Below are 15,812 nucleotides of genomic sequence, written 5' to 3'. Positions count from 1 at the left end.
GGCATGTTGAAGCATTAGACCTCTGAACTTGGTGGGTACTACCCACTGTTGGATGCCAGTTTTGGAGGTTCTAATTAACAAACCATCCTGTAATTTGAATTGTGATTTAGATTTTATTAAGATTCTCAGATCTTCTTTGCCAATATAATCATCTTTTGAGATGGGGTTGCTTTCAGGATCTTCTATGTGTTTATAGAAGATGCCTACAATGGGGTCTTCTTTTTGACTAGTGATCAGGTCCTCACTAGGAGAATCCTGACTCCATTGTACCAAGTTAGGCTCACTCTGTTGTTTTGCCTGGTTTCTGGTAATGGCTTCTACCTGAATTGCACCCATTAAGTGTTCAATATTAAGGAGTTCTCCAGTTATGGCTCCTTGTTTGGCTAATGAGTCCGCAAGGTCATTGCCTTCCTTATCAGGACCTAAAACTCTGGAATGACCCTTGGTCTTTTTCCAGTGTATGGTTAAATCATTGGATACTACCAGATTATCAATCTCGCAGAACAATTTGCCATGCTTGACTGGTTTGTTATTGCTTTTCTGCATGCCATTTCTTTTCCAAGTTGGCAGGTATTCAACAAAACTGTCACGCACATAATTTGAGTCAGTTATGATCACAAATTCATGAATACCATGTTCAATAGCCATTTCAATGGTTTTGAAAACAGCAGTTAGTTCTGCAACTTGACTGGATCTTGGTCCAATGTTGAAACCTACAGATATATTTGAGAATCCGTTTGCCCCACTTATACCAATGCCAGCGACTAATCTGCGCTCATTATCAATAGTGGCATGGTAAGAACAACCATCAACATATACCCAAGGTAATGTTTGACAATGGTCCTCATTGTACATTTTATATGGGGAAAGCAATTGTTCTTCCAGAAAATCATCTTCTGATAATTCTTCCCCAGGATCTCTAGCAGTACAGTCGTGGAGCTCAGCAAGCCCTTGCGCGACTGGATTCTTTTTATTCTGCTTGTAGCGAATTTCTAAGGGCCAGCCTTGTAAGGAAAGAGTCCACGCTGTTATGCGGCTATTAGACAAATTCCCATCTCTTATTCTCTCACTTTGCAAATATAGCAAAGGCTGGTGGGCCGTTTCTACAATAATTTTCTCGCCCTGTATATAGCTGCGGAAATTTTGTAGAGCCCATACAGTAGATAAGAGGGCTTTTTCGCAATCGTTAAACTTTATTTCTACTGGGGATAGATTTTTGCTCGCATAAGCAATGGCTTTGTTCAAATTATCATGCTTTTGGTATAGTACAGCACTCATGCTTATATCTGTGTAACCTGTCTCTAAGAAGAAAGGTTTACCACCTTCAGGGTACGCTAAGCAAGGTGCTTGAGTGAGTTTTCTCTTCAGCTCTCTGATGGCTGTCTCTTGAGACTCACTCCAGTGCCATTTCACATCTTTCTTTAGAAGAAGTAGTAGTGGTTTAGCTAATTCCGCATAATTATCAATGAATTTGCGAGAATAATTCGTCATACCCAGGAATGATCTCAATTCCTTTAAGTTAGTTGGGTTTTTAGAATTCACTATCGCTTCCACCTTTTTCTTCTGGGGATTTAATCCGTCAGAGGTAACTTCATGTCCCAAGAAGTTTACACGAGTGCGGCACCATTGAGCTTTTTGCAGGGATAATTTGACACCTGCCCTTTTAAGTTGGCTGAGGACGTGTTTAAGCTCTGCGATGTGTTTTTCAAAGTCTGTGCTTTTGATTAAAACATCATCAACATAAGATAAGGTCCCCCTTTCCAGTGCGTCAGGCATAGCCTTATGCATGAATACAGCAAATTCATGTCCAGAATTTATGTATCCAAATGGAAGTCTCTGGAATGCATACTGAACCTTTTGGAAGGAGAATGCTAGCTTATATTGGTCCTCTTCATGTACCTTTATGGTCCAATATCCCTGTGCACAATCAATGGCAGTGAATATTTTGGATCCCTGCATTTGTGCTAGGCACTGGTCAATGTATGGTACAGGCCAGCCAGACATGTATACTCGTTTGTTTAGCTGTCTTAAGTCAGCACACAAACGCCATTGTCCATTGGGCTTAAGGACACCTAGAATAGGATTATTATAAGAGCTGTGCACCTGTCTGATAATACCTCTTTCTTCCAAATTCCTTATGATCTCTGCAAGAGAATCATATGAGGCTAAGGGAAGTCTGTATTGTTTGACAAATACAGGTGGTGCATCGGGATCTGTTTGTATTCTTGCAATGTGCAAGTCTGTAGTACCACAGTCATAAGAATCCTTAGCAAAAATATCCTTGTACTCCATCAGTAGTTCTCGCAGCTGTTGGCGTTCATCATTGCTGGAACAGCCATTAGCTAAGGATATTTGCTCTTCGACTATTTGCTGAAATCCTGGAAAGATTTCAGGCTGTCCTATTTCATAGGCTTCTTCCAGTCTAGAGGTGAGATCCCATTGATTATAATTTACATTGCTCCCATGATTCTGGGTATTGGGGTAATCTTGCTGTTTGATTGGCTGATCAAACACTAGAGAGGCTTCTTCAATTTTACAGATGCCTTCCTCTGAGCTGAAGGGATAAATAGATTGAACATTAAATAGACCCTCTGGCATGGATGCAAAGGATTGTTCTATTAATTGTTCTTCAGTTAGGTATCCTTCAGGTATTAGCCCAATTACATTATTCTGGAATCCAAAAGTGTAATAACTTGATTCCAGTGCATATCCTATGGTAGTTCCCTTGGATAATGTTATATCCTGTGGGGTCATGTTATGCACAATAATATTTATTGGAACAGTTCCAATATTCACCATAGGAGTGTAGGTTACTGAGACACCCAGATTTTGTATTCTATGGGAGAGGCAAATCAGTGTTTCAGAAGTTTTTAATTTCTGACCTCTCTTTACCTGTAAGGGTAAAAGAAATTTATCAGCCCCAGCAGGAATTATGACATCGCTAGATACCTGCATATTCACAGCATATGGCAATTGCTGGTTTGATTTCAGGGCTGCATTTTCATCCTGAAATACTTCAGGGTCCCCCTTTAACCTGCTCCAGAGGCAAGAATTAATCAAATCTATTTGTATGGCATATCTATGTAAGATATCATTGCCAATGTATATTTGATTATGGGGAGTATTTAAAACTAAAAACAGGTGCTTCACTGACTTATTTCCTATAGAGATAGATAATAAGCACTTAGCGGTGATGTTATAGCTTTCAGACCTGTCATCCAGGTTGCTGACACTGTGGTCTTGGGGAGAAAGATATTTAATCACTTTAGGTTCAGCTATCTGCGCTAATAAACCTTCGCTTATATAGCTAGCTTCCTGTTTTAAGTTTATTTTAGCATACTCGGTTTTACCAAGGTCATGCACTTGTATAGGGATAAATAGATCCTCTTTAACTCTCTCAATCCCTGTGAGGTATTGAGTGTGGCCTCCCCCCTTAGGGATTTTATGATCCCCCTTGTGGAGTGATATGGTTAATACATCGCCATCTAGGGAAATATTCGCTATCTTTCCAGGCGAAATTTTAAAAGTATTACCATCAGAGCCACTAAAAGGAGTCTGATCGTCTATTTGTAGAATAGTGATTTCAGGTGCAGAGTTATTCCTGAAATGAATCTCCACAGCATCTGGTTTCTCTTCCACCACGTGACAGCTATGTCGGGCGTGAGATATACCAGATTTTTCATAATTGATAGGCCGTTTAACTTGCGACCAAATTACATTATTTATGCAATCAATTATGGTGCTTAATCGTTTCAGGAGATCACTATCAATAATTAAACGATCAGTTGGCAGATCCACTATAATGACAGGGTGTCTTATGACCCTGTTCCCCAATTTAAATTTTAACCAGGCAGTACCGTAGACTTTTAGGGAGTCACCCCCAACACCTATTAGAGAACCGTCAAATTCTCTTATTTTGGGTTTGTGGGGTGTTAGCTCATTTAGCTGTGTGTAGTACCTGTGGGATAAGATAGTTGCCTGTGACCCAGTGTCAATTAATCCCCTGATAGGGTTGGAGACTGAATCTTGCAGCTCAACTAGTACATAATATCTTCCTGCAGTTTCTATCATTTCACACATAAAATTTGCATTCTTGTACATCTGTGGGCTTCGCCACGTTTTACCTGGATCCGCTGCGTCATTCGATGCAGAGGAAATTTCATACCTACCTGTTTCCCCTATGACAAGGTCAGCTGGGTTCTTGTGTACTGTATCTGTGGAAATAATGTTAAGAGAACACTGCAGAGGAAAAGTTTGGTTAATTTTTCCCGGCTGATATCGCTCATTGTCACAGCTAATTTGTCCGTTTCCGGTCTGTGGGGAGATAACATGATTAGTATCATTGATATTTATTACTACATTTTGTATATCTCTCCCCTCCCCTTCAGGTGATACTGCAGTATTTATGACTGTGCCTGTGGTCCACTGCTGACCACTGGCTGTACCCCTAAAAAAGTATTGTTCGGTTGCTGAGCCGTAGATTTTTGACTCATATTAGCGATTTGTTCGCTCAACCGATTTAATTGGGTAAACAGCATATCTACCTGATTGTACAAGTTACCTCTACCCCTGGGCCTATCTCTTGGTGCCCCATTGTACTGATTCCTGGACCATTGGGTTCCCTCAGAATCAGGGCCACTATTTCTATTCTGGCGTGGTTGCCCCTGGGGTTCAGCTTGTTCAGCATTAGTACTTTGGGGAGCATTATATACCTGGGGTGTCTGGTTACCCTGAGAATATCTTCGCCGTCTATTGTATCTACCCTTGCGCGGATACCAATTATTTGGTGAGTATTCTCTTTGTGAGTAATTATTCACCTGATTATGTCCCCCACTTTGGTTATAGTCTCCCTGCGCCTCAACCTGTGTAGGGGGAGGGGCAGAATTAAACCTCTGTGGAGATGGCCTGTTTTGACTGGCCACCTCTGCATAAGTTCTCTTGTTAGACTCCAAATTGAGGGGTTTAGGTGACACCCTAGTTTCTGCTACAATTTTGGGTTTTGATTCCTTTTTAACCCCCTGCTCACTGGACTGCTGAATAGAGTATAATTTTGTACTCTCTTTGATCAGCCATTCCAATGAGCAGTCCTCATCAAAATCTCTAGCTAAGTTAATTTTGATGGGTGTAGGCAATGCTTCAAAAAATAAATTTACAAATTCTGAGCCATCAAATCTGGGATTATCTTCAGCCATACTGTACGCATTTTTCAATACAGAAAGGAATTCGACTGGACTCTGATTCGCACGACACTTTAAACCATATACCGCTATTTTCGCGGCAGTTTTAGTGCGATATTGCCCGAATTCTTTTCTGCATTGTTGTTTTACCCCATTCCAGGAATGAATATTCATATCCTTTAGTGAAGCAAAGAATTTGTGATGCTTACTGTCAAATACCCAAGGCAGAAATTCAATTTTCAATTTCTCACTTGTAACATTCATTATAGCTAACGCATTTTCAAAAGCCTGTAAATGATCAATTACAGATGTTGTTCCCTTATTGGAGAATATAGGTACTGCGCGTTGTACGAAGGTGATTATTTTATGGGAATCATAGACTTTATCAGACTTATTTTGGGATTCTCTGTTAGAGTTTCCCTCCCCCGCATCAGCTGCGCTACAGCTGTCCTCTGGATTTACATCCTGAGGGGATTGTCTATTTGGGAAATCTACTTCTGACCCGTTAGGGGTCATTTGTCTATGTTGTTCTATATATTTTCGTACCTCGTCCCTGACGCGTTCGCTAAAGGAGTTAGCATTATCTGTATTATTCTCATTGCTAATATAGGGGTTTTCATTATGGCGATATGACCTTTTTAAATCGCTTAATTCTCTCTGGCTTTGCGCAAGCTGTTTATTTAAATCTTGTATCTGCGCGATTAAGTCCATATTGTGCTTATCTAAGGTGGCTAGGTTTTGGGCAAATTCATCCATTTTATTTTTGGCTATTTTTAAACCCTCTTCGCGTCTGCGCGAGGAACGAATACTATTTTCTAGCTCCTGTATTTGCAATCGTTTGTCTGTGACACAAAACGACATTTCGTCAATTATGCATATTAGAAGGGGCCAAGATTTTAGTATTAGTTTTTTTCGCTTTTTGGGATCTTTGCATTGATTAATCATTAATAATTCCTGGAAGAATTCATTCTCTTCATTCCACATATTATTATTAACGGTAATATTTTTAGCCCTAGTTTCAAGCATATCCACAAAATCATTTAATTCACCAGCAATATTTAACTTCCCTTTAAGGTAACTTAAGATATCTTTCTTAAGGACCTGACCTTTAGTAATAGGTATGGTTATGGGACCAATTTCATTGCTATGTATAGAATTAAATGAGTCACTTCTGGCTACAGACATTATTGTATTGGTTTAGTATTTATTTAACTAAAATGCTAATACAATTTTTGCCAATAAAAAGAGAGAAAAAATTTTATATTTCAAAAAAAAAAAAAAATATATTATTAATTTTGAAATATGAAAAATTAATATTCCGAAATATGAAAAATTAATATTTTTGATTAACTTTGAAAATATGAAAAATTTATATTTTTGATTAATTTTGAAATATGAAAAATTAATATTTTTATTAATTTTTCAAAATTAATCTTTAATAATATTTCAAGATATTAATGTCAATCTCGAAATATGAAAATTAATATTTCAACTCTTCAAAAAAAAAAAATTATATCTTCAAAATATTAATATCGAAATATGATTTTTTTTTTAATTTTTTTTTCTCTTTTATAATAATTTCTATTTACTTACAAATATATTATATCAATTATGATGGATATTATTAAATCTCATGCAATGCCTCCAATTATTATGTCAGTATATTTATGAAAATCTTAGTAGTGCTATCCAAATAATATATATAAGTTTATGGCAGGGTTATAAACACAATACAAAGAAATAGAAACCCTTATCAACCATGCACCTACTAGACCATACAATTAATATAAATATCTGAATTCTTTTATTTAGTTAATATCCATAAACATATTGAACTATATTTGCAGTAAAAGGAAACTAAATAAAAGTTTATATGCGTTAAAACCAACTCTTAAGATATGCTATCCTTCTTACAAAACCCAGAACAATATACCTTCACAATTCAGCCTTATTTATTTAACACAATTGGACTAAAAACCTTTAACATCCAAGCAATACAATTCTAAACAGTGTTTATAAAACAATAGGATAAAATATATATTCTGCTATTTAACTGCAATTTATCCTAATACAAAATTAACCGACAATATCAGAACTTGTATAGATGAGTTACTTAGCCAATTCAGACACAGATTTGAACAATACCTAGGCTTATAACTACCAATTTAAAATACAATATACTTCACCAATTTTGAACCAATTCGTAGCGGTCTTTAGGTCATCTCATTTGAAAGAAGGTTTTTGCACAAATCAAGGATAAGTTTTAAGCTCCTTGCTGAAGTGAACTTTTTTTTTTTTTTTCAGGTATATCGCAGCCAAAATCAGATCACTAATTTTCAACAAGTTACAGACAACTCTCTCTTGTGCATTCAACACTCCCATTATATAATCATTGATGACATCATGTGGGTGGCACTACGGGAGCTGACCTTCCCATTGGTTATCTGGGAAGTCTAAATCGGATTGGCCCTTGGAAATTTCATTTTTAACAGCCAGAAAGAACCTTCTGGCTGTAGTTCTCGCAACATAACACCAGGTGGCAGCATACAGTACAACATAGCAATACAATACAGCATTTCTGACATTTTTAAGCAAGTTAATTTTTTTTTTTTATAAAATGGTTATTTAATCAGATCACAATCTCTGCATTAATCATATATAACCCCAATTACAGATGGTTAATATTAGGTTATTTTTTCTGATTATTCTGATACCAAATATGTTATATTATTAACATTTTATTATATTAAGGTAATTTAACACTGCTAATTATTAGCTTAAAATGCATTATAATTTTATCAGTATTCTGGCATTTCTTTGCAAATAACAGCTTATTTTTATATCAGTATTGTACTGTATTCCAAGTGAATCCTGTCTATGTAGATCTGAAATAAGAAAATAAATGTTAATAATCACTTCTCTTCAGGTCCATAAACATCTATTCATGTTTTTAAACACACAGAGGCTAAGTAAGATCTTTTATGTTTTCAAAACATATAAATATATATACACACATATATATATACACACATATATATATATATATATATATACACACATACATGCACATTCACTTCTATGTAGATTTGAGATTATCTGTCTGAAAAATATAAACAAAACAGAATTTATTACACATTTTTGACTGATTAAAACAGTTACCTCCCAAGCTTAGCAAATACCCATGTAATAATAATATAGAATTAGACAATTTCCCAAATTTCTATATTTAATACATTCTGGGGCATGTATTTAAACAGAGAGAGAAAAAAAAATGTTTATTTGCTGTCTGCTTACGTGACTTCCAGAGTCATACCTCAGCATCTGTCTTTGTTTTCCAAGGCCTTTATTGCTCCACATGGGGTCAATCCATGAGGAGTTGTAAGAGTCTTTAAAACAGCATATTTCCTGTTTAGCCAGCAGTGCAGATGTGTATTTGATTTTATTTGTGTCACCTTCCCCCAAGAGGGGTTTTTGCAGTAAGTCTTCAAATAGAGATTCAGTGAGATAGAACTGTTGTATCACACGTGTCAAATTCCAAAGGGGTCCTTGAACACATTCTTTTCTCACCTCACCAAATGTTCTGAGGTTATAAAATCTGCATATATAGTCAAATGAATAGGGTCACTGAGCTATTTCCTTTAGAAAAGAAATGTTTGTGTTTCAAAAAGGCTCTACTGATCGTCAATCCTGATAGACGTGTATTAGAAGCTGTGTTCAACAAACTCATGTTTAATTAATCCTGAGTTCTCATCTAACATATACAGTGTATAAAATATACATATATATATATATATATATATATATGTACACATATGTAATATTCATCATAATATTCATATACTCTGACAATACACAAATCTATATTGATTTACTTCTTTTTGGTACTTTTGCATGGTTTATATTTTGTTAATGTTTCAATAAAACTTTATAAAATTTGAAGGAAAACAAAAACATATGGAGACATCACTCTGCTGGAGGAACCATTTGAAGTCTCTCAAAGAAGCTGTTTTATACTTCAGATGAGCTGGAATGAGAGTGGCAGAAATTGCACCAAGATCATTTGCTGCCCATGATAGAATGCCAACAGCTTCCTTAATCACATACCTAGTTGGATCCCTTTGTGAATTGGGTATGTTGCTACAATATTGTTGGATGATTGAATTCAAAAGGACTGAAATGAATCTAAGGTCTTCAAAACTAAAAGAAAATTCTCTAAGCTCAACAACATTAATGGAGAGTGAGGACTTCAGAGTTAACCTCCTCTGAGATTATTTCAAACTACTGTGGAGACTGGTAGCAGTGTAAATGACAGTCTAATTGTGCAACAGAAAAAAAATAAAAATAAAAAAATAAACACCTTTCTTTGCAGTATAGTGTTTTTACCAGACACCAACTAAAGGTAAAGGCTGACCTCACCCAAAGTGTGAGAATTGTCCAAGACAAGTCGATGGAGTTGCGTTTGTACTGTAGATAGCTAGAAAATGCAGTTACTGTAGATACAATCATCTCATAATCTGGAGTCAAAGCATTAATAAGGATATAGTCTAGTTCAGCGGTTACCAACCTTTTTTCTCTCCCGTACCCCTTGATTAGGCTTTTCATTTATGAGTACCCCTCTCTTCATTACCCCCACCCAGCCCTCAAAAAAGTTGTTGTTTTTCAATTTAAACTATTTCTTATCAGGGTATTGTCAAGTATAAATAAACTATTATCTGGTATTAATAAACTATTATCAGGGTATTGTCAGGTATTAATAAACTATTATCAAGGTAAACCCATATAATAAATAGTTTATTAATATCTGACAATACCCTGATAACAAATAGTTTAAGGTAAGCTATACCTGAGTGTCATACAAATGTACGTGTATCAACAGGATTAAATTTTGATTTGCAGTCAAAATTTTGTGCACGGCACGGGGTGGGTTGAGCAGGAGCCTAAGCTATCTGGTGACACAGGGTGATAATTTGTGGACCAGAGACATCCACACCCGGTCCTCATATTTCAGGTGCAGGGGCTCCTATCTGAATATATGGAAGGCCAGGACTTCACTTGTCACTTTCCGGCTGATCGCTCCTTTCTTCCACAGTTCCACAATGGTTATTAGTTGATGACCCATTGAGTGTTTCCCCCCGACCCTACCCCTGCATCTTCCGCCATTACCAACAATATTTTCGTGTACCCCTAACCGGTCCGCCGCGTACCGTACCACAGGTTTTAGCATCGCTGGTCTAGTTAATAAACCACAAATATTCCTGGTGAGCTAATCTATGCCAGAAGAGCCACCAGGATTTTGGTAAAAATCACTAGAGCTGTGTGATTGTTCAAAGGGAAAAGACACACAATATTGTTTTTAATGCTTCAACAGCTTACACAGAACTGGACAGTATTAATACAGATGGGTCATTAAAATTGCTAAATTTGTGTGAATTAGGGAACAGAGAGCAAACAATAATAAAGGCCCTGCTCAAAAGAGAGCTTACAATCTAAAGGAATTTATCTGCACCATAAGGAACATGTAGAACAAACTGAGCCATAGACATGAGAATGTCTTAGTTTAAGTACAAAGGTTGGGAAAATCATACAGAATGTCATAAGTGCTTAAAGGGACAGTCTAGTCCAAAATAAACTTTCATGATTCATATAGGGCATGTCATTTTAAACAACTTTCCAATTAACTTTTATCACCAATTTTGCTTTGTTCTCTTGGTATTCTTAGTTGAAAGCTAAACCTCGGAGGTTCATATGCTAATGACAGTTTTTCACCACTAGAAGGTGTTAGTTCATGTGTATCATATAGTTAACAATGTCCTCATGCATGTGGAGTTACTTAGGAGTCAGTACTGATTGGCTAAAATGCAAGTCTGTCAAAAGAACTGAAATAAGAGGGCAGTTTGCAGAGGCTTAGATACAAGGCAATCACAGAGGTAAAAAGTATATTAATATAACTGTGTTGGTTATGCAAAACTGGGGAATGGGTAATAAAAGGAATTATCTATCTTTTAAAACAATAAAAATTCTGGTGTAGACTGTCCCTTTAACAATGCAGTCATCAGAGATGATGCCAAAGCAATATGTGCTCTCTGAGCACACATGTTTAAATACAGATGCATTGGGATATGCACATATGCTCTGAGCAGTAAAATCTATTGCTTTAAGAGTAATAATGTTTTACTAGAATGTTTCTTTCAATATTGAAATTTGTTCACGTAAATTTTTATGTTCCTTCTGACTACTGATCTGTGTCAGGACTAATAAGTATTTATGAATAATTTAAATAGTTTGTTAGCCTATGTATAGTTATACACTTTAGATTATAAGTCAGGGCGATAATTTACCAGTACACTCAAAGTCAAAGACAGGAAAAGGCCTAAAAAGCATAATTTCTTCTTGTGCACTACATTTTCTTACCAACAGTGGACAAAGAGCAATTTCCAGACCTGTATGCATTTTATTTTTTATTAAGGTGGAATATTTTAACCCCTTAACGACCAAGGACGTACGCCACACGTCCTCAAAAAAAAGACAGTTAATGACCGAGGACGTGTGGCGTATGTCCTTGGTCTGGAAAGCAGCTGGAAGCGATCCTGCTCGCTTCCAGCTGCTTTCCGGTTATTGCAGTGATGCCTCGATATGGAGGCATCCTGCAATAACCACCCTTGGCCATCCGATGCAGAGAGAGCCACTCTGTGGCCCTCTCTGCACCGGACATCGGTGGCCGGTATCGTTGGTGGGTGGGAGCTTACGTGGGAGGCGGGTGGGCGGCCATCGGTGCTCAGTGTGGAGTGGAGGGGGGCGGGATCGGGAGCTACGGGGGCGCGCACGGGAGCGGGGGTGGTGGGCGGGCGCGTGCACGGGGCGGGAGCGGGTGGGAACCGCTACACTACAGAAAAAAAAAAGGTTAAAAATTAAAAACACCATTACTGTAAAATATCATCTAAGGGACCTGGAAGGGGTTGGGGGTTGGTCTCGGTGGGGGGGGAAAGCTACACTACAGAAAAGGGAAAAAAAATTTTAAAAAAAGGCACATTTTGTTACAAAACTGGGTACTGGCAGACAGCTGCCAGTACCCAAAATGGCGCCCATTATTGCAGAGGGGAAGGGTTAGAGAGCAGTTTGGTGGGGGATCAGTGAGGTTGGGGTCTAAGGGGGGATCCTACACATCAGCATATGTAAATATGCTTTTTTTTTTTTTTTAAAAAGGGCCAAATACCTTTTATTTTAGTACTGGCAGAGTTTCTGCCAGTACTTAAGATGGCGGGGACAATTGTGGGGTGGGGGAGGGAAGAGAGCTGTTTGGGAGGGATCAGGGGGTCTGATGTTTCAGGTGGGAGGCTGAGCTCTACACTAAAGCTAAAATTAACCCTGCAAGCTCCCTACAAGCTACATAATTAACCCCTTCACTGCTAGCCATAATACACGTGTGATGCGCAGCGGCATTTAGAGGCCTTCTAATTACCAAAAAGCAATGCCAAAGCCATATATGTCTGCTATTTCTGAACAAAGGGGATCCCAGAGAAGCATTTACAACCATTTGTGCCATAATTGCAGAAGCTGTTTGTAAATAATTTCAGTGAGAAACCTAAAATTGAGAAAAAATTAACGTTTTTTTCTAATTTGATCGCATTTGGCGGTGAAATGGTGGCATGAAATATACCAAAATTGGCCTAGATCAATACTTGGGGTTGTCTACTACACTACACTAAAGCTAAAACTACCCCAAAAAGCTCCCTACATGCTCCCTAATTAACCCCTTCACTGCTGGGCATAATAAACGTGTGGTGCGCAGTGGCATTTAGCGGCCTTCTAATTACCAAAAAGCAACACCAAAGTCATATATGTCTGCTATTTCTGAACAAAGGGGATCCCAGAGAAGAATTTACAACCATTTATGCCATAATTGCACACGCTGTTTGTAAATAATTTAAGTTAGAAACCAAAAGTTTGTGAAAAAATTTGTGAAAAGTGAACGATTTTTTTGTATTTGATTGCATTTGACGGTGAAATGGTGGCATGAAATATACCAAAACGGGCCTAGATCAATACTTTGGGATGTCTACTAAAAAAAAATATATACATGTCAATGGATATTCAGAGATTCCTGAAAGATATCAGTGCTCTAATGTAACTATCGCTAATTTTGAAAAGAAATGGTTTGGAAATAGCAAAGTGCTACTTGTATTTATGGCCCTATAGTTTACAAAAAAAGCAAAGAACTTGTAAACATTGGGTATTTCTAAACTCAGGACAAAATTTAGAAACTATTTAGCATGGGTGTTTTTTGGTGGTTGTAGATGTGTAACAGATTTTGAGGGTCAAAGTTAGAAAAAGTGTGTTTTTTTCTATTTTTTCCTCATATTTTATAAAACATTTTATAGTAAATTATAAGATATGATGAAAATAATGGTATCTTTAGAAAGTCCATTTAATGGCGAGAAAAACGATATATAATATGTGTGGGTACAGTAAATGAGTAAGAGGAAAATTACAGCTAAACACAAACACTGCAGAAATGTAAAAATAGCCTTGGTACCAAACGGACAGAAAATGGAAAAGTGCTGTGGTCATTAAGGGGTTAATGAGCAGGTTTAATTCATGGTTTATAATTTATCAGCACGATATTACTCACTCATGTTCGGCAACATCTGGCAAATATGCTGCATCTTCTTGTGATGGGTGGGCCATAAAAACAACATCAATGTCATCAAATGCACCAGCTTCTAGAAGGTCTATTTTGCCTCCTCCTTCTTCCTCGGCAGGAGTTCCAAAAACTGTAATCTTTAAAAAAAAAAAAAAAAAAAAAAAGGATTTACATAAATAACCTTATACAATTATACACATTTAAAATCTATGTAAATAGAACTGAATTGAATTACAAGAAAGACAATAAAAAAGTAATAATTCTGGATTGGATGTGTTTTTAGTAAATAGTATCTATAAAGCAATATAGATAAAATAGGCATAAAAGTGCAAAAAAGAAAATGCGCTAATATATAAGAGCATTTTATTTTTGCACTATTACTTGCATATAACTATGTGTTTAACATCTGCAAAGACACCAATCATCAGCTCCTAGTGGTCCATTGCTGTTTATGAGCCTACCTAGATATGCTTTTCAACAAAAGGATACCAAAAGAACAAAGTACATCTTGTACCAAATGTAAATTTAAAAGTCTCATAAAATTGCATGTTTTATCTGAATTATGAAAGTTTAAAATTTGACTTTCATCTCCATTTAAATGAAGATCATCTTAACCCCTTAACGCCAGACAACATCAGCTGTCAATTTCACATTAAGGGAGTTATATAGTAATAGTGTGTCTCACTGCTTTTGCTGAGACTAGCGCTTTTACTAGGGATAAAAAAAAAAAAAAAAAAAACTTAAGGACACGTGTCGTACAAGATACGGCTGTGCTGTTAAGGGTTTAAAAAAAAAAAAAACTACTAATTTTAATTTCAGGCTTCATGGAAACCTTTAATTCAAAGGGGCAAAAAGGTATCATTTCCTTCATTTAAGTTTTGAAAAAGGCATAATCAACAAAAGTGGGGGCGTGTCCTAGCAGTGTCATCTTTCCGGAGCTTCGGGAGAAGAGGCAGTAATCTGCCAATTGCCCCCTAAAACCACAGCATCTACCGTATACACAAAACTACTGATTTCGTACGCCTATATCATCTAAGCCTCATTACGTTGCTGTATTAATGACCCCAGAGTTGGAACAGGACAGTTGAGGGCTGCAGCGGCGGAAAACTCGCAGGCAGCACCACCCCGCCCCCCCCCCACCACCACCACCGGTTACCCGGAGTATTCCACCAGAACTGGTTATATAACGAAACTAAAATAACATACATTGAGGCCTATTTATTAATGGTCTGTCGGACCTGATCCGACAGTGCGGATCAGGTCCGACAGACCTCGCTGAATGCGGAGAGCAATACACTCTCCGTATTCAGCATTGCACCAGCAGCTCTTGTGAGCTGCTGGTGCAACACCACCCCCTGCATATTCACGGCCGCCACCAGGGGGTGTCAATCAACCCGATCGGGTTGAACTGCGGCGATCTCTGTCTGGTCCGCCTCCTCAGAGCAGGCGGACAGGTTATGGAGCAGCTGTCTTTAGGCTCACCAGAAACACGGGCCCTCAAGCTCCATACAGAGCTTGATAAATGGGCCTCCAAAGCTCTAACAGCGTCCATTGCCTCTAAGAACAGCTATAAACCCATGCACGGTACAAATATACTACGGAGGAAAATGCTGCATCCAAATACCGCCATGCGGGTAAACGATCTTCCTGACATAATTGACTTCCGACTCGCCAAAATAAAAGCCATGATGCAAACCCTAATTGACAAAGCACTATCAGAACGCGAACTACAACTCATTATAGATGCCACAAAACCCGAAGAATCCACAAGGCAACAGCCTACAAATTACAAGCCTGACACAGCCTCAAAGCTTAAAGAGACCGACCAGCACTATGCGCCAGTGACCGGCCACACGGCAAGTTGGTAACAATAATTTCACAGCTAAAGTCGGACGACAACTATAAAACAATAGAGAGTGCATACTGGTACAATGCTAAAGCAGTACACCACCCAATACCACCGGATCCACAGAAGCGGGAACATTCTGGCCATC

The 15,812-nt window shown here is 37.7% G+C and overlaps 1 protein-coding gene across 2 annotated transcripts in view; it reads right to left on the bottom strand.

The window, feature by feature from the left end:
• Window positions 1-15,812, bottom strand: part of PM20D2 (peptidase M20 domain containing 2) — a 190,484-nt gene that overhangs the window by 153,611 nt on the left and 21,061 nt on the right. For both annotated transcript variants that reach the window (XR_008402028.1, XM_053710537.1), the window contains exon 2: window positions 13,807-13,955. Coding sequence is in view for 1 of the 2 variants with exons in the window: in XM_053710537.1 (XP_053566512.1) it covers window positions 13,807-13,955 (149 nt within the window). In the remaining variant the exon portion in view is untranslated. The remainder of the gene's footprint in view (window positions 1-13,806; window positions 13,956-15,812) is intronic.

The sequence above is a fragment of the Bombina bombina genome, chromosome 4 (assembly GCF_027579735.1).
Source record: "Bombina bombina isolate aBomBom1 chromosome 4, aBomBom1.pri, whole genome shotgun sequence".
NCBI classification, from domain to species: Eukaryota; Metazoa; Chordata; class Amphibia; order Anura; family Bombinatoridae; genus Bombina; species Bombina bombina.
Note: the sequence above shows the minus strand (reverse complement) of the source record. Positions and strands in the feature narration are given on the sequence as shown.